Source organism: Hippocampus zosterae, chromosome 17 (assembly GCF_025434085.1).
Source record: "Hippocampus zosterae strain Florida chromosome 17, ASM2543408v3, whole genome shotgun sequence".
NCBI lineage: Eukaryota > Metazoa > Chordata > Actinopteri > Syngnathiformes > Syngnathidae > Hippocampus > Hippocampus zosterae.
This window is the reverse complement of record NC_067467.1, coordinates 8,819,348-8,838,319: the sequence shown is the minus strand read 5'-3', so window position 1 is coordinate 8,838,319 and position 18,972 is coordinate 8,819,348. Positions and strand designations below refer to the sequence as shown.

Here is an 18,972-nt window from a genome sequence, read left to right as displayed (position 1 = left end):
TGAATTGAATACACCGGAAAGACAAGATATTGAATGTTCAAACTGATACTTTATTGTTTCAGCAAGTGGTCATTATTATTTTTTAAATGCGGCATGTCGCTGATGGTGGAGGGGCCCGCACGCCGGAACTTGTGTTCGGGCAGCATATTATCAGTTCCCACTCAGTGAATGTGGGTGTGAATGGTCATTTGTCCCTGTATGTGCCCTGCGACTGACTGGTGACCAATTCAGGCTGTAGTCTGCCTTCTGCCCAAGGTCACCTGGGATAGACTCCAGCAACTCCCTGCGACCCTCTTCAGGACAAGCGGTGTTGAAAATTGATGGATGGATGACATTTTATGGCTGCAACACGTTCCACATAAGCTGGGAAAAACGGAAAAAAGTTTAGGAATGCTCATGAAACACCCGTTTGAAAATCCCAGAGGTGAACAGGCTAACTAGGAACAGGTGGGTGTCATGATCACCTTTGTGAACTACTGCATGAGAAAATGGACAAACAGTTTCAGGTTAATGTCCCTCAACATACAAAGGGATTTCATCATTGACGGTCCATAATTTCATCAAAAGGTTCAGAGAATCTGGAGAAATCACAGTCAAGGCCAAAAAACAAAATAGATTGCCCGTGACCTTCGATCCCTCAGGCGGCACTGCATCAAAGACCGACATCAACGTGTGAAGGGTATCACCACATGGGCTCTGGAACACTGAAGAAAACCAGTGTCAGTAAATACAGTTTGGACCTACATTTGTAAATGCAACTTAAAACTCAACTATGCAAAGCAAAAGCCATTTATCAACAACAACCAAAAACGGTGGTCACTTATCTGGGATGTAGCACATCTCAGTCTGATGCAAAATGGAAGTGTTCTGACCAATACTTCTGATTTGTTTAATACTGTGTTTTAGGAACCTGATGTACGTATCAATATAAACATGAAATGATTCATATTATTGGGTTTATTTAGTGGCAAACCCTTGACATAAATTACACAAGGTAATAGCAACACAGTCTCAATAAAGTTTTCCGTTGAAAAAAGCTAGCGTGTGACGTCACGACGCCGCTGTTCAGAAAGTACCGTAAAGCATGCACAAAAAGAGCGGATATTTTTTTGTGAGCGTTTTTCTTGGGGTGGCGGAGGTATATCTGTGTATATCGCCTGAACTGGAGCTCAGCTTAGCGTTCGTCAGACTTTCATATGCACAGGAAATCAACTGGTTTAGGCGTCCGCGCCAATCGCCTGCCACCTGTCATGAGGACGCACCTGGCCTTCGAAGGACCAAACCGCCATCATACAACAAAATGGCGTCCGCACGTGTGGGCGGCAAAGGCCGCGGCGTAATTCTTCGGATCATTACGGTAGATCCGGATGGAACGCGAAGGAGGCGGGAGAGTTGTGCCAGAGGACGCCGACAGAGGAGAGCATCCAGTCGGCCTCAGAAACCAAGCGAGCACGCGAGCGAGCTGGTCCCTACGCACGCGACCCACCCTCACTTTGGCCAGGCGGCGGCGGTGGAGGAGGCGGCCCTCGACATGAGCCGCTAGCATGAACGGAGCCGTGTACATTCCGTTCTTCCAGGGCCAGCTCGAGTCCGTCCTGGAGCAGGTGGTCCAGCTGGCCGTCCACGAGATCAGCTCGACGGTGGGCTCCAGCCTCAACGCGCTGCTCCTCGAGGCCGCCGCCCAGGAGCAGGAGAACCGCCGGCTGCGGCTCCGTTTGCAGGCGTGGGAAAACCACCACGGACATAACAAGGGGGGCGCCGAGGAGCACCGGGAGAGCCAGGCGGCGGCCGCCGGGGACGACGGCTTGGACGGGGTCAGGAAGAAACCCGAGCAGCCGGCCAAGCCCCGCGGACCCACCGACAGTCGCCGCCTGGAGCAGAGGGGCCGAGTCGTGGGTAGGTGCGCGGTCGGCCGTTACACAACAACACAACACAACACGCAAGGCAGCCAGCGCGTTACGTAACCCAACGTGATACGCCACCGGGCTCAGGGATGAGTGACAGACGTGCTATATGCGACGAGGGAAGAAAACCAATCATTTTAACGAGTATGTCAAATGATGGTGAGGGATCACGTGCTCGGCGGGTGGGGGGTGTGGCGGGAACGTGGCAGGGGGCGGGCCGTGCCCCCGCGTCACTGCTGTGTTAAAAAAAAACATAGGTCAAGGGTCAAAAGTGTTCTTGTTTTGGTCGTCTCTCACTCGCCCTTCATTCCACTTAAACTGTCAAAAACATTTTGTGGCTTTGCACCTGCTATTGTTCACAGCTTACACCAGCAACATGGCTGCAAATTACTTTACAAAATCAGCCAGTGTTGACAACTCAGTTGATTTGGCGGTTAGATAAAGCCTAGAAAGTAAGGAGAATCATTTCCATAGTGTTTTGCGAAGTCACTTAATAAATGTTTTGTTTTATACTCAAAACATATAGTTGCGGCTGGGGGCCGCCATTTTGAAATCATGTGATCATCAGATGTATTTTGATTGGCCACCTCAATTTCTGCCATAATCAAATAGTTCAAGTAACAGGCACAGTCGGCCCATCTCAAGCGTCTTCACGTCAAAGTTCCTTGAATCTGAAAACATGGAAATCTACCTGGAAGTTAAGGAGCATCTCGTTCCTGATAAAGGCGCGTTGATGCGCAAGGCTGGAGCATCGGGGAGGCTCCTCTTAAATAGAGGGACCGCCGGTGTATCCCATGCGGAAGTCTTGTACAGTGTTCTGCATGAACGTTAAAAAAAGTCCTCATGGAACCTTTTTGGTGGAAAAAGACGAGCTCATGTACTTCAGCAGCCAATTGATTTTACCGGTATCGATTTGTTACGGAGGATTTCAGAGATGCTCATTCTGTGTGTGTGTGTGGGGGGGAGAAAATTCCACCAAATGGTGGCCACTTGTCAAGGTGCCAGTCATATTAATGCTGGGGGAAAACTGTTGTGATTTTATGAGAAACCCTTCAACCAGGGTTGTTGTTTTTGGGGGGGTTGTAGAGCAACTGAAGTCTGTGATGGAGCGCGTCCTGCACTCGGCCCTGTGCCAGCTGAAGAAGATGGTGGAAGCATCGTTTGACGACCTCCTGCTGGAGATCACGCAGAAGGAGTGCGAGAGGCAGACGTTGCAGGCCCGGCTGGACTGCAGACGGGGCTCCGCACGCCGGGAGGCCCGAGACAACCCGGGCTCACCCGGCGGCTCCGAGGCTGCCCCCAAAGACACCTGCCCGGAGCCGGCCGAGGAGACGGGTGGCACTGGCGGAACAGAGGACAAGGCAAACGCGGTGGCGTTCGGGCACGAGTGGTGCGGAGATATCTGGAAGCCGAAAGGCTCGGTGGGAGGAGGTGGGGCGGGTGGGCGCGGCTCAAGTGAGGGCCCTGACCCGCCACTACCTCCCGTTATGGCGCTGACCCTTGAGTCGCCCCGTCTGCAGGACCCCCGATGGACGCCTTTGGAGGATATGGATGTCCTCTGCCCTGATCGGGATGCCGTGCCCGCATCCGCTCCTCCCCCACTGACCCCTTCAGGTGAGTGTAGAGAGCTGATGCTGACAAAAATGCAACTTGAAACTGAATGGCTGACAACTGCTTGAGAAAGTTCTTGGAAGAAAGCTCATCAATGATCGGGTTCATTGAATCGTGGGAGCCAAAATCGTGCTCACGATTCAAATTTGATTCATTGGGTTTACAATGGCTTGCTTCCTCCAAACAGGAAGTTGGGGCATTCACTCGTCAGCCTCCATGTTGCAGCGTCTACTGACCGCGTCGCAGCTCCCGGACGACCACGCGGGCGCCACACACAAGAAAGCGCAGGATGCCAGGGTTATGCCCACTGGCCAGGGAACCAATCAGCAACAGGAAGAGGAGGAGGAGGAGCGGAAGGAGGAGGAGGAAGAGGACAAACACGACCAGGGGGAAGAAGAAGAAGAGGAAGAAGAGGAGGAGAAAGGGAGGAAGGTACTGTTGCCACGACGACAGTCAGATGCAAGATAAATGCATGATGCCATTTGAATGACTGACATGCATTCTTTCCATTTTCGTCGTAATATGAAAGAATGCCTGACTCCCCATCGGTAATTTTCAAAAAATTTTTTAAATGGACAGTTAGAAATGGAAGAATAAATAAACGCATTTAAAATAAATAACTGAACAGCCCACAGATGACGTAAACATTTTTGGTACTTGGTGTGTGTGTGCAGAAGAAGCGACGTAAGGTTTGGTCCGAGTGCGAGGATTGCGGCCGCAGGTTCAGCCGCGTGTTGCAGCTCAAAGCTCATCGGCAGATTCACGCCGATGGCAACGTCGCCGTCACGTCATCTCGTTGTTCACTCTGCGGCAAGACCTTCCCCTCGGCCGGTCGCCTCCGCAGTCACCTGCAAGCCAAACACCGGTCGTGAGCCCCCCACTCGTCCCCCGCTGCTACTGGGCAAGCCATCAGCAACGGTACCCATGTCCACACACGCAGATCTTTGTGATAAATGTGAAACGTGCCAAAAAAAAAAAGGAGACTTCATCACGAAGATGACCACGTTTACTCCAATCGATCAAATCGATCACAAGTAGAGTCACAACCCGTATTTAGTGCGGGGGATCCATTCCACAAATATTCGCAGCATAGAGGGAGACCTCACTTTTTGTACTTTTTAATCACTTTACTCCTCACACACCACTTGAAGCACATTAAATTGTTCAAACACACCAAATCTTATTGAAAGACCTATTGGGTCAATATGATTTGAGATATGAGTGACAAAAACGGGCAAGGAGGGAATTGAACTTGTATCTCAAGGCAATTGCGGGTTGGAAATAATGAATGATTCCCAACGCAACAACTGCATTTGCTCTCTCCTGAGTCATTTGGAAACTGTCAAGAGAAAAAAAAGCCACATTTGAACAAGATTGCTTCAAAACAGGCAGCCGAGCGGGGCGTCACCGCACAAGTCCGAAGTCGACGGCAACAAAGTATCAAGAACACTTCCTGTCCTTAAAAAGGAAGCAAGTGGCTGCCCAATTGTCACACACGCACAGAAAGCGACGTTCACGTCATCTGACCTCGCCACGTTTGAACAACGTGGAGTCGCAGGAGGACTTTTGAATCAAGACAATCTTTTGCAAATGTGAGGAGCTCGGCTCACTGACGGACGCGTTTGGGACATTGCGGGCGTTTGCCGGTCTCTCGGCATTTGCTGTCATGTTTTTTTTTCCCCCTCATGTTGGACTTGTGAAGGTTTCCTTTGACGTCCCCTGTCGTGGCGATCCAGTTGCACCTCCCGCCGCCACATACCTCATTTTTGACTGCTTTCCACACACACGCCTGTTGTTACCTCAGCCGACCGGTCGCCACTCGTTTGTTTTGCTCGGGGGACATGTTTGGAGGCGACGGAAGACGTTGCTCGGGCGTGACACGCAACTGACGAGAACAAACTTGTGACGGCCGGTCCTCAATGTGAATTTCTTTGCTTTTTGTTTTGATTTGTCGTCGCTCGCGTAAAACCTCAAAATGACCTTTTCATCGTGTTTGCAAACAACAGGCGCAGTGCCGGAAGAAAGGAATAAATTCGTCATATTTTTGATTGACAGCAACTCTTTCACGAGCTTCTGAGGCGTTAGCCAAGTTGTGTGCGTCTTGCAAGGGGCACTTAATCAATGTATGAGAGGGTAGCCTGGTGATTATCGTCAGCCTTAGTGTCAATATTAGTCTCAGTACTGAACAAATTCAACTAGGTTGGAGGCAACGTGTCCTTCATTTTGTCCCTAATGAGCTCCAGTTTTTCCCCATCCCCCCCCCCCCACCCCCACCCAATAGGAGGTGCTGTTGGAACTAGGCTGTTGCTGGCTTAGCACAGCTACTGTAAGCATGTGTGTATGTACTGTATCAGATAAAGCAGGTGTTATTTGAACTAAGAACGGATCATTCAAAAAGAAATGATTGGTTTTGGCTTAAAACGAGAGCCGTTTTCTATTTTGGGAAACTATCGCAGTCAAGTTTATTCGCTGGCCATTTCAGGAATGTAAAAATAAACTTGACTTCAGCCAGGCTTCACAGGCCTGTGGTTGATAAAGATTGGTGACATCCCCTGATCTAAACCCCCGACTGGGCAAGGGAAAACGCCAAAAGCCATTTGACTGATTAAAAAAACTAAACAAAAAGGAAAAAAGCCCAAAATGGAACACCAAGATGAACAGGCTGCAACGGATGCCGAGTAGACAACATTTTCACATAGTGTAGTTCCGTACGATGTCGTTTAAAACGTCTAACCATGCAGCAGATTTACTAAGTGAGCACGACAAGCACACTACTTTGATCTGGTTCACTCTCGCTGTCTTTTTTTTTTTTTTTTTTTTTGACTCGAATACCTCCAAATAATGGCGGATGATCCCCACGCGTGTCTCTGCGTTCGTTGCTCCCGCCATTAGATGTTTGTCATTGGCTGAATTCATCTGACATCCCACGTCAAACATGAACAGGGCTTTGTACTGAACAAAGAGTTCCGAGCACGGAAAAATCTTTGATTTTGAGATATTAATATCTTGAATGTTAATGTCTATATTTAGCTACTGTAACGACGACTCATTCAGCCCGACAGAAAAGATGACGAGCTATAGCGGGTGTAATTAAAGGGTCAGCGGAGTGACATCGGCAGGGGGCATTGTCAACACACATGCACACCCCTCAAATGTACGTAATGTGGAGAGTGAGAGGCTGCTGCAGATTAGATTCCCATCACTCAAACTAAATGACACCATTGTTTCTTTCGACTTTGGATATTTGAGGCCTGCCCGTGGGGACAGACGGATGCGGGTATACTTTGCCAAAAAATGTTTTTCATGGAATGTGTATGAGTGGTTTAGCTAAATTGGCTAGCCTGGGACATCATGGTGCCAAGATTGAGAGAAACCCCTTTTTTAAATGTCAACTGTGCAACTGGATGTCACGTGTTGTCTCCATGTCCTAATTTCTCACTGTTTTGCTCGGATTCATGCCATCGGTCGATGGGCGCCTCATTGATATTCATTTGATGTTGTCAAATTGTACGTTTTGACAGTGGCCGTGATCTGAACAAACATTGGGACCGGATCTTAATAGATGGGTTTTCAATTGTTTTTTTTCCCCTTCCTTATTTTAAAGCAATGGACTGTTTATTGTAACGCTCTAATTTTTCCCCCCCAACTTGAAATCCGAGCATTTTCTCACTCCATCTTAGACACACAAAAAAAACTTGTTTTTGCTGACTCGAAGCAGTCTTGTGGGCGCTAAAGGGAAGAAGCGATGCTCTTTGTCGACATGAGCGCGCACACAAATGGGATCAATAGTGTGTATGTTTTGTAACGTTGCTGAAATTGTCCGTTTTTTTGGATGCAATACTTTTGATACTTTTTTTGTATTTGAATGTTGGTCATTGATGTGAACTTTAATGTTTTAGCGTTGATCAAGAACGTCAATAAACGTGGACAAATGAGCTGCACGGCAGCATGCTAATGAAGCTCAGGTGAGGAAGCTGATGGCTAATTGTGGTGGATGTAAGCGAAGGTTCAGTTTTTTTTTTTTTTTTGTTTATATGATACATTCTCACAATGAGGACTTCAGTATTTCATCCAGCCAAAATACAGTCTTACATACTGTACATACAGTAGTGATTAAAAGTGGTTAATCACTACTTTTTCCATTTAATTAAAAAAAATCAAATAAAACTATTCACAGATTGGACACAAACTAGTCTTTGAACACAACATAATGTGTTTTATTGTCACTATACCTGTACAATGAGTTTATAAGCTTCACTTTTTAATCTTTTGTGAGGGATATGAAGTAAAGGGCAGTCAGTGGCCCGCGGCGACCAATCAGATCAAAAAAATAAACTAAAACCAGTCACCAAGCACACTACCGAAGGCTAGTCATTATGGCATACCTGGAGAGCCAAGTATTTTTTGCAGGGCGTATATTGTGTGAAAAAATGTGAGAACCATTAAATTTAAACTAATTAATATAATTGTAATACATTTAAACTTTTCATCGTGACATCACAGTCTATTCACGTTTGTGATTATAAAGTTCAATATAATCTAGAATTTAAAAAATTAAGATATAATTGAAAAATACTCTAGTATTACCATATATTTGATTATTTTTAATCTTATAAGCAAACGATAAAAAAGCTCAACAAAATATGTAAAATGTAAGTTAAATCATGTAAAAAAGCAGCAATATAAAACATACAATACAAAAATTGACAACATACTGTATATCAATTTTTTTCCTCAAACTGTATGAGCTCGTATCGATCCGCGTTTGGAAGTGGCGGTTACCTTGGTTACCCGCCTCAATGGACGGTGGCCAGGCAGAAAGGAGGAGAGAAGGAGGTGGAGGAGGAGGAGAGAAGAAGGAGAAGGAGGAGGGCTTCACCACTGTTGGAGGGGAGGAGAGGCCGAGGTGGACGTGGCGGGTCCGCCGCAGTTGGCCACAAGTCGCGGGCAGCGAAGCCGAAGCAGCCATGACGCGGAACGCCCGCAGGTAAGCAGCAGCCCCCGAAACGAACAGGCCGCTGGCCGCTAGGCTCGCGTAGCCGGGCCACCGGCAGACCGGCCGCGGCCTTTTTGCATCCATTTGGCCGCCGCCGTCATCTGACACGCTTCGGCCACAGCTGTCAGGCGCCCCCCGCTGCGCTCACTCCGCGTGTTTAATGCGATGCGACGAGGAGAAGCGGGGGCGCGGGCGAAGGACCCCCTCACCCTCCCCCCCCTCCTTCCTTCGGTGCTCTCCTTCCCGCTCTTGCTCGCGGTCTCCACCATGCTAACCTTATTTTAGCTTAGCTTAGCTTAGCATCCGGCGTCAAACAAGATGGCCACTGGCTAGCTGTGTTGCTAGCCTTTGCACTTTCCCCTCTTTGTACTCAACTAAACCGACTTTCTACATTTCCCCGGCCTCCGTTTTTTTTCACCTCGAGCGATAAGTCTCCAAGCGTGTCGTAAAAAAGTGTGCCTTGGGGTGTGACACGGTCCGAGTCGATCGGAACGGAGCCGCCATGTTCTGTTGGTTCTCTTAGGCCGCATTCCTGCACTCGCTCGGCGGATTCGCGTGGCGGCGACGCGATGAAGCCCAACTTGGCAATTGGCGCTCCTCTTTTGATTCAGAACATACCTGGCAAAAGTTTTTCATTCAACCCGCGCAGTGACCGAACGGGATGGAAGTGTTGGGCTTGCGCTTAGTTTACACGTCATGAGTTTTACCTTCCAAGAAAAGCGTGCATCGTGCGGCTTGTTCGACAACGCAACCAAATCAAACATAAAGCACCCAAATATTCAACAAGTAACAGGAGGTCGCTCTCAGTTTCACCTGAAGCCAAAGTCCCATTTATGTACTATTAGCCATGCCAGTTGACCTGCCAATGCCCAACATTAGCCAAGTATGACAAAATGCTCATAAACATACAGCATCAGCTATGATTGTCCACATGCAAACATGACACGTCACGACCCATACTAGTTAGCATGTTAGTCAATGTGCAACTTATGCCGTGCAAGTCTACATGCAAATCCAGTACTAGCAACGGTAGACAAGATGCTAATCAAAGTAGAACATTAACTGTTTGTCAAATTACCTGTCAACGTCATTCCTGTGCCGTGCCCGTAAACTGTCAAAACAATTTTGACAGCGGTCGCCCAAAATCATTTGGAACATTGGATATGTAAAGTATTTATGCTACGGGAGCTTCTCTTAAATTGAGAAGAAAAATAAAAAGACACAAAAGGACATCAGAACTCAAGGTCTTCTCCCCACGACAGGAATCTTTTTTGGGGGGAAGTTCACACACACAAACACAGTCTCATTTCTCACAGCAGCTGCTTTGACATAAGTAATGTGGCAAAAAAAGTTTCCTTTTTTGTTAGCTTTTGTTGTGTTACCAAAAAAAACAATTTTTCTTTTTTGAAGTACAACAGGCACTAGTTTGTTTCGTGCGTTATGTCTTCATAGTAAAATATGTTTTCACTTCTTTTTATGTTGTACGGTATTTATTTTCAAACACACCATTCAAATTTGGGAGGGGGAAAAATATGTTTGTGTGTGTGTATATCATTTGTATATGTGTATCATTCATTCAAAATTTGGCGGCAATTTCTCGATTTATGAATGTTTTGAGTTACAAATGCAGCTCACAAAAATACTTGCGTTTGGAACCTGAGGTAGCACTCTACGTCCATTATGAAATTTGTATGCTTACAATATTGTGATGTAGACCGTTGCCATGAAGACACTGAATTTATACCTTGATGATAGATTTTAGACCGTATCGTCAATCGCTCAAGCCATTTCGCCGCACTGCCCAGCATTTTTGCACGTCGGTTGAACAATCGTCGATGATCAAAAAATGTGAGCTGACATCCCACAAGTTCAATAAATCGGCCAACAGGTGCTCCTAGTTATTTGTGTATTTCTTTCTTCTTACTGAATTTCCATCGACGCATATCAGATCAAATCGCAACCTTGAAAATTGAAAGCGAATTGAATTGCAAGTGATGGAATTGCGGTGATTTTAGCCGCCAACTGCTAAGTGTCTCTGTTGTGTGCGCAGGCCGCTGCCAATACGGCGCTTGTGCTGACGTCGGGTTCCGCAGACAAAGGCCATCGGCCTCGGTTCCTGCCACTCGCCATTGACCGGGCTCCTCGTATCGGCCGTCGTCTCGGCTCCTCCCCTTCGCCAAGGGCGTCCGGAGCGGAGGTCTCGGGGGCGGGGGTTCGTAGACGGAGCTCCACCCCTCACCATGACGGACTTGGAGGCCGAATGTCTGAGTCTGAGCCTCGCTTCGGAGGGCGGCTCCCCTCCGCCCCCGCTGGAACCCGGCGGCCCGGCCTCGCTGGCCCTCCTCAGCTCGGACGGCCCCACCCCTACCCTCAGCTCACTGGCGGCTGAGGTGGCCGAGCCGCTGGTCATGCTGCCGTGCGTCAAGAGCGAGCCCGAGGACCTGGAGGACCTGGAGCGCCTGGAGCCCATCCGCACCGTGGACCTATCGGAGATCCAGCCGCTGTCCACCGCCGAGCTGGGCCATGAGCAGATCAAGATGGAAATCAGTGGCCTGGACTACATCAAGGCGGAGCATCACCGCACAGACCTGGACCACCTTGACCCCTTCCGCCATGCCGAGGATATGGACTACAAGTCGCACTATGAGAACAGCTGTGTGTTTGACTACATCTCCCAGGTATCCGGCTGCATGTCTCGCATTCTGCTCTCGTGAAAGTCGGCAGTGAAATTTCAGGATGAATCCAAAAAAGTCTTTTTCAGCGCACATCTAACGTTTTTGCGCAACGACGGCAAGGGGCTCAATCACCAAATTCCAACAGCCGTTTGATCCAACAATGGGCAAGTGCCTTTCTGTGACTCTTCCAGTCTCGCTGAATGGCGACTTACAAGTGGCTCTCTGTCGTTTTATTTTTGAGTTAAAAGATGGCGTTTGGTCGAATTTTTATTCATTTATCAACTACATATGTAGTCCTGTCACAATAATCACTCAATTGACCTTACGCTTTAAAGAAAAAAAAAAGTTTTGGGGCCGCGCTCAATGGGTCATTTACATATCGACATTCACTCGCCGTGCTTCCCTCTTGCCTGTCAACTTGGTCGTCGCTGCGGAAGTTGACGCACGCACACACTCAGTTTGACTGTTCCAGTTCGGTTGGCCCGTGTCATCCTGCAACGTTATCTCGTTTTCTAATGAGGTGCAGCAGTGTGCACAAGCCAGAATGAAAGCCGAATAGCGCGTACAAGTGTTCGGTTTATAGCTATCGTCTGCAGCGCTTCCCCCCCCCCATTTCATTGCTTTTGTTTATGCGCTCCGTGATGTAAACGCTGGGTGGGCGGGGTTAAAGAATGAAGTGAGCCGTACATAGCCCCACCCCTGTAACGTCTGAACATGTTGACGCCGTCGTTCATATCGTGCGCTTTCTGTGCTGTCGTCAGCAAGCACATTGACGAGAGCTAGCAAGTTGGCTTTCGCGGAACCAACGTGTTGATTGCGAAGGGCGCCGTTGCGCTTCCCGACTTGTTTGATGAACGCGGACCTGTCTGTGGCAGGTGAGCGACACCTTGGACTACATCAAATCGGACCACCACGTGGACCTGCAGTGTTACTACGCCGCAGAGCCGGGCGACTTGGACCCGGCGGATGTTCTGCAGCCGCCTCACAACGCTCTGGAGTCCATCCACATGGCCGAGCTGCGCAGCGAGCTCAACAAGCTGCGACCTGACTCGCTTCTGCTGCTGGACGGGATGGCCAAACCCGAAGCCCACTTCCCCTACCAGGCGACGGGGGCCGACGAAGGCAAGGCCGCGGCGACCAAAAGCCCGACGGTGAGGAAGCCGCGCAACATGCAGGGCGAGAAGCCCTTCTCGTGCACGCAGTGCGGCAAAAACTTCAGCACGCTGGGCAACCTGAAGACGCACCAGCGCATCCACACGGGCGAGCGGCCGTACTCGTGCGCGCAGTGCGGCAAGAGCTTCGGCCAAGCCGGAAATCTCAAACGCCACCAGCTCATCCACACGGGCCAGAAGCCCTACGTGTGCGCCCACTGCCCCAAAGGCTTCACCAAGGCCGACGACCTGCGGGCGCATCAGCGGCTGCACACGGGCGAGCGCCCCTTTGCCTGCCACGCCTGCGCCAAGACCTTCGGCCAGGCCAAGGAGCTCAAGGCGCATCGGCTGAGCCACACGGGCGAGCGGCCCTTCTGCTGCCAGCACTGCGGCAAGAGCTTCAGCAAGGAGACGGCGTACCGCAACCACCTCCTCGCGCACGACGCCGGCGCCGCCACCGGGCAGGCCAAACCCTTCGCCTGCTCGCACTGCGGCAAGACTTTCGGCAACGCCGCCGTGCTCAAGACCCACGAGAAGATCCACTCCGGCGAGCGGCCGTTTGGCTGCGCGCAGTGCGGCAAGAGCTTCGGCCGCCTCGGACACCTCAAGGCGCACCAGCACGTTCACACGGGCGAGCGGCCGCACGCCTGCGCGCGCTGCGGCAAGGCGTTCAGCCAGTCGGGCCACCTCAAGGCGCACCAGCAGATCCACAAGCGGGAGCGCGCTGCTGCCGACACAGACGGATGCTAGATAAATGTGTGGTGGACAGAATGCTTTTTTTTTTTATGCAATAGCCACCTCTTTGTTACCTTTTGGCGCCTTTCTGATCGTTACTTCTACAGCTCTTTTTTTTTTTTGGTGCACATGTGTGTGGAGAGCGTGTCTGAGGAAAGCCATTTGAACATTTTCCCCTGCAACTTTGTGTGGCCGGGGCAAATTTGCTTCGTTCGTACGACGTGTTAGCAGAGAAGAGGGGGGGCTCCCGTGGCCTGCTCTTTTTTTTGGCCCAGGTTCCGCTACAAGTGTCATGATATCGCAATTCTGACTTTGCTATTATAGCTGCATTAAAGTACATTTGGTACCGTTAGAGAGACGGTACCTCGGTGACAACCCAAAATGGCAATAAAAATAGTGGAATGATAACCGACACAGCAACTTCCAAATCTTTGTATTCATATTACTAAAACATATTAAGATATTGAGTACGATATTCAACAGGTTATATTTTTAAAGTGTTTAAGCACAAAGTAATTGCAGATGACATCGTGTCTGATTCCTTTGTTGAAAAAAAAATTATTATAAAGTGCTAAAAAGGACAAAAAACAAACCTCCAGTAACTTGCTGATGCTCAGTTACCGGTTTGGTTCGTTACAACCATGAGAACATTTGCAAAAATGTCGAGCATTTTTATTTTTTCAAAAAAAAAATTTGTCTTATTTTGGTTCAACACAAACAAAAACAAAGTCAGTCTGCTCTTGTGGCTGCCGACTGAAATCAGACAATTTTGGCATTGAAAGCTTGATATTCCGGGGATTTGAACACAACACAACAAGATACCGAAATGATTAATTGATCAAAATTGGGGCAGATTTATTTGATCGTTGACTCGTGGATTAATCCCATGGATTAATCTCTCAATTGTTCCATAATTGAGTTGAGAGGATACATTTGTACTAATGGACCAAAAGTGGTGTGAGTTGTTGGTAAAAGTGCTACAAGAAAGCCAGTGGTTCTCCTCTTGCACTAAATCCTGATACAAGTGAGGACGAAGAGCACGAGTAGTCCACGGATATCAGACTCCAAGTCATATGCAATCAACGCACAGATGGCTTTCCACAGACCTCGCCAAGCAACTGACCAATTGTGTGACGAGCGCGGTGCTAGCAAACATTAGCTCGCGGTCACACTTTGTTACACATTCGTCTCTGTACTTTTCCATATTTATACACATTATTTATCTGTATCTATAAATAGATATAGATATATAATACGCAAAACACAACCTGTACATGCAGAGGAGAGTTTGACTGGAAAGAATGTTGGTCGGAAATTTCTGTTTCTGATCGAAAGACTCAACTTGTTTACACTGATGATGTCGTTGTGATGTCATCTCCCGCCCCTTCACATTTTGTGTGCGCGTGACCCTTGCTGGCTGATTGGAGCTCTCTCCTTTGTGTCAAGAGACACAAAGGAGATGCAAATTCTTTGGAATTTTTTTCGTTTCTATTTAGCCCGACAAATGATTACAGGTTAATCATCTCTTCATGTTCATCTTCGATGTTTTTAATCTTCATATGATCCACACACGTTTTGTACCAGTCTTTTATGATCACTTGCCTTTTATTGAAATGAAACCATTTCTTGTACTGCCTATCGACTATAAAAAGTTTTTTGTCTTTGCACCGGTCCTCTCATCCGTTACCTCGACTTAGTCTTACTTGGAGTAATCTATTACTTCACCTTCACCCACTGACGCGAATTGACTTGTTTAGCTGTCACTTTTCAGCAGCTCCACCCATGTGTGGCTCTGGCCTCGCCCATCCCTGGACGTTCCCCTGGTCTGCAGTCGTTGCAAGGGCGTATTTGGCCACCAGTGGGCGCCGTTTCTCCAACCGCACGCACGGTTGCAAGGAAAGGTATCTTGACACACGAATTGCTCATCAGATGTGATTGATCAAAACAGGAGATAAACTGTTTACTTAAGCTAAGGCGGCACAAATCACATGGGCATGTTTTTATTGGACACGTTCACAAAGCAGGAGGAGAAAGTATGTGAAGAGATAAGCTAAGTCAGGAGTAGGCCATTTTATGCAAGTACTGTACTGTATATCTGTACCCGACTCTGAATGATGAATTTCTGATTTTAAATGAGAATTTTAGAAATTATTATGGCGGTTAACAAAAACAAAGATTAAGCCACACAAGTCTAAGTACCCAAAGTCCCTCACCTATACTTGTAACATTCCATAGCTTTGATCGCAAGGATTCGCCATTGTAATTCTCTGCACCTGGTGTCGCAAAAGTTGTTGTAAAAAGTGAGTTATAATTTTTTTTAAACCACTCCTGGTGCTTCATAGCAATCTGTAACATGCAACTTGTGCAGCTTGCACAGGTGTCTCATTCTTTCCCGTCAATAAGGTGAAATGTGAATTCACGTGGATGGATCGTTGACTGACAAACGCTTATTTTGCTCTGCGTTGTAAATCCTTAGGCTGCCGCTGCTCCTGTTTCGCAGGGATAGCGGCGTAAACAAATTACATCCCGGGGTCAGTACGTGACACCCGGAGCTCTTTTGGCGACTCATGACGCAACCATTGATTTTTCAAAGAAGAGCGGGTTACAGTGGAAGTAAATTCCAAACGCAGTTTTTATACACACTCTGGAAACAGTAGAAGGAACATTTATAGTCAAGTTTTGAATTTGGTGTTGACGGCTTCATTGGCAACATGGGGAGGCAGTTGCAACCCTGTAAAACAGACTATACAAGGCGCAATACTTCATTCATAAAAAGTTAACACACAGGTTAATTATGTTCATCTAGTGGAAGGTATTCTGTTCAAAATAACTTCTCATTCAAATAATTGACATTGGATCATTTCCCCCTGCCTGACGTGACTTAAAATATTGACCAAAAATGAACGTCAATTGAGGACACAACAGAGGAAGCGAAAAAGAACTGCAACAAATTTGACGTTCGCAAACCAGTTTCTGGGTGCTTCATTGTGTGGAAACATGAAGGCAAATATAAAACAAAAGAAAAAACCAGTCCAGCGCACTCCCATCAAAACCTCCTTTCAATTGTGAAGTATGGGGGTGGGGCATCCTGTTTTGGGATCGCTTTGCTACCGAGGGGACTGGACGCATTTGTATCGTTGATGTAAAACTTTTAACACAGCCCTACTTTTTAAATTTGTTAATTTTTATTAATTTTTTTACAACTCTTCATTCAGCAATGTAACTTTATTGCACACCACACCCGAAATTCTCTCCCACACACACCACATACGCAGGGTAACCATGGCGACAGTTCAAGAAAAGACACGCACGCCAAAGTGATCATTAAGGCTCTTTTATTGTTGCGCTTGTTCCTTGCGCCGTTGATGTCAGCGAGATATGTAGGATGAGGTCTTGGAGGACGAGGACACCACCCTGCCGTCGACCACCTCCTCGACCACCGTCACCACGCGCTTGCTACCGGACGTGCTTGTCGAGTTGGCAGAAACGCTGCAAACCGGTCGGAGGACAGGCCTGAAGACGCCGCGCGGAAGGACCGCGGCTGCGCGGGTCGCCGTGACTCACCTGCTGACGGTCTCTCCCTCCAACAGGCGGCGGTACTCTGCGATCTCCATCTCCAGCCGCTGCTTGATGTCCAGCAGCATTTGGTATTCCTGACTTTGCCGCTCCAAGTCACCTCGCAGCTGGATCAGCTGCTCCTCCAGCGAGGACACCTGCGAGACGGGAGGACGCGTTAACGCACGCTTCCGGTCTCGCCTCTGCCGGCCCCGCCCCCCCCGCCGTATCCTGCTCACCTGCGTCTGGAAGTTCGACAGTATCATGGAGTAGCGGTTCTTCGTCTCGGCCAGCGTTCCCTCCAGCGACGCTTTCTGCACAAACGCACCCCCCCAAGCGCTCAGGAGAAATAGTGCACGGCAGCTCTCTGAGACTTCGAAGGAAGCCGCTTCGCGACGGGCGAAAGGTAAAAATGCTCTTTGCTTTGGACCTGGCTGACCATATTTTTGCGTCACGGAGTAAAAGTGCTGTCAAAGTTGCGTCGTGATTTACCAGGCCCAACAAGGACTGCAGTTCGATCTGGAGGGCCTGCAGCGTGCGTTGGACTTCAGTGACCTCTGACCTGGACGTCTGCAAGGTAACCGTCTGTGTCTGCACTTCTTTGTTGAGAGCGTCTGTCTGTATACACAAACGCACATGAACATGAGTGGGCGCGCGCACATAAACACACACACACATCCTCACTGGAAGTAACGCTCGTTACCTTGGCGTTGAACCAAGCCTCCATGTCTCTGTGGTTCTTGGCTGTGATGGCCTCATAATGTTCTCGAATTTCAGCCATGATGGCTGCCATGTCCTGACCAGGAGCCGCGTCCACTTCCACGTTCACCTGACCGCTCATCTGAGCGCGCAGTGCCAACAGCTCCTACGCGGGCGCACACAATGCTTGATTTCAGTCCAAAAGGAAGAATAGATGAGGGAAATGTCGAAAAAAAGTGCAGGAGAAGACGTGCGGGTGACCTCCTGGTGGTTCTTCTTGAGGAAGACGAGCTCCTCCTTCAGGCCTTCGATGTGCATCTCCAGGTCCGACCTGGCCAGCGTGAGCTCGTCCAAAACGCGACGCAATCCGGCGATGTCGGCCTCCACCGACAGGCGCATGGCCAGCTCGTTGTCGAACCTGCGGAGGCACACCGGAAGGGCGACCGATGAGCGCGGCGGCAGAGGAGACGGACGACGCGTCGGATCCCGTCGGGGTGCGGACTTACTTGGTTTTGAAGTCTTCCGCCGCCAGCCTGGCGTTGTCGATGCTCAGGTGGACCGCGCCGTTCATCCGGGTGGCGTTTTGGATCTGCAACAACAACGCAAGTGGTGGGATGTCATTTTTTTCCCCCCACTTTATTTTGTTAGCTATCAAGCTAACTTTGTCAAGCTAGCAACATTCATTGTACTGGAGAGTTAAAAAATTCACTGCTCGTGGCATTTGAGCGGCTCTACTTATTTTTTTTATTTGTCTTTTTTTTTCTGACTGAGTATTTTCACCTTGTCGTTGAGGTCGGCGATGGTGGCAAAGTAGGCAGTGTAGTCGCGGCTGGCCGGGCCGATTCGGCTGTCCAGGAACTGACGGATCTTCATCTCCAGCTCGGCGTTGGCCTTCTCCAGGGAGCGAACCTTGTCCAGATAGCTGGACAGCCGGTCGTTGAGGTTCTGCATGGTGAACTTCTCGTTGCCCATCAGAGCTTCGGTGTCGCTCATGGCGACTGAGGAGTAGCCGCCTCCCGTTCCCATGCCCATGCCCATGCCCATGCCCATGCCGCCTGACGAGATGCGCACGTCGGAACCGCCCGCACCGCCGTAAACGCTGCCGGCCCTCATGGACATGATGCGGCCGCCGCCCATAGAGGAGCCGCCGCCCATGGCGGAACCGGTCCGGACTGACCTGGCGGATGAGCGGGAGATGAAGGCGGTCATGGTGGTGTGCTGATACTCGGTGGAGAGTGGTGAGAAGCCACGCACCAACGCTTCCTTTTAAACTCAATCCGGTATGTGGGTGTGGCGGGAGCCCGAGAGGGGCGGGGGCAGGTGGATGGGATGGCGGAGGGGGGGGGTCACTTTTGACACTTCGAGTTGGGAACGTCACTCCAAGGAATGAAAACCAACAGGTCTCACTGGACGTAAGCCACTTTTGTGGTTTTTTTCTTTGTTTTGTTTTGTTTTGAATGGCAGCTCAAGAAATCCTGAGTTGCTCTTTGGATTCTTGGACCGTTTCCACCTCCTCTCTTTCTTTCTTGCCCTTCATTCTGCCTCACCTACATTGCACAATCTTTTTCATTTATCAACGTTCTATTCTGTCCATCTCATGAATGATGCGCGACTGTTGTTTGTGTTGGTGTGGAATTGATGAAATC

The 18,972-nt window shown here is 49.0% G+C and overlaps 3 protein-coding genes and 1 long non-coding RNA gene across 4 annotated transcripts; 2 read left to right on the top strand and 2 right to left on the bottom strand.

Annotated features, from left to right (window-relative positions):
- Positions 1–29: 29 nt before the first annotated feature.
- LOC127589813 (uncharacterized) lies at positions 30–1,630 on the bottom strand. Its single transcript, XR_007959508.1, has 2 exons — positions 1,493–1,630; positions 30–704 (listed from the first exon to the last, which is right to left on the bottom strand). It is a non-coding gene; the product is annotated as an uncharacterized LOC127589813 (long non-coding RNA).
- si:dkeyp-113d7.10 (uncharacterized) lies at positions 704–7,474 on the top strand. Its single transcript, XM_052049093.1, has 4 exons — positions 704–1,896; positions 2,991–3,518; positions 3,703–3,947; positions 4,190–7,474. Exons 1-4 carry the CDS (start codon positions 1,545–1,547, stop codon positions 4,385–4,387), a joined length of 1,323 nt encoding a protein of 440 aa, XP_051905053.1. The 5' UTR covers positions 704–1,544; the 3' UTR covers positions 4,388–7,474.
- A 695-nt stretch (positions 7,475–8,169) lies between these two features.
- On the top strand, positions 8,170–14,739 carry si:dkeyp-113d7.1 (uncharacterized protein LOC407709 homolog). Its single transcript, XM_052049092.1, has 3 exons — positions 8,170–8,502; positions 10,562–11,189; positions 12,062–14,739. The coding sequence occupies exons 2-3, from the start codon at positions 10,752–10,754 to the stop codon at positions 13,085–13,087; spliced, it is 1,464 nt and encodes a 487-aa protein (XP_051905052.1). The 5' UTR covers positions 8,170–8,502; positions 10,562–10,751; the 3' UTR covers positions 13,088–14,739.
- Positions 14,740–16,390: 1,651 nt separating this feature from the next.
- LOC127589803 (keratin, type I cytoskeletal 13-like) lies at positions 16,391–18,581 on the bottom strand. Its single transcript, XM_052049094.1, has 8 exons — positions 18,107–18,581; positions 17,833–17,915; positions 17,588–17,744; positions 17,331–17,492; positions 17,120–17,245; positions 16,867–16,941; positions 16,637–16,785; positions 16,391–16,561 (listed from the first exon to the last, which is right to left on the bottom strand). Exons 1-8 carry the CDS (start codon positions 18,533–18,535, stop codon positions 16,441–16,443), a joined length of 1,302 nt encoding a protein of 433 aa, XP_051905054.1. The 5' UTR covers positions 18,536–18,581; the 3' UTR covers positions 16,391–16,440.
- Positions 18,582–18,972: the final 391 nt, after the last annotated feature.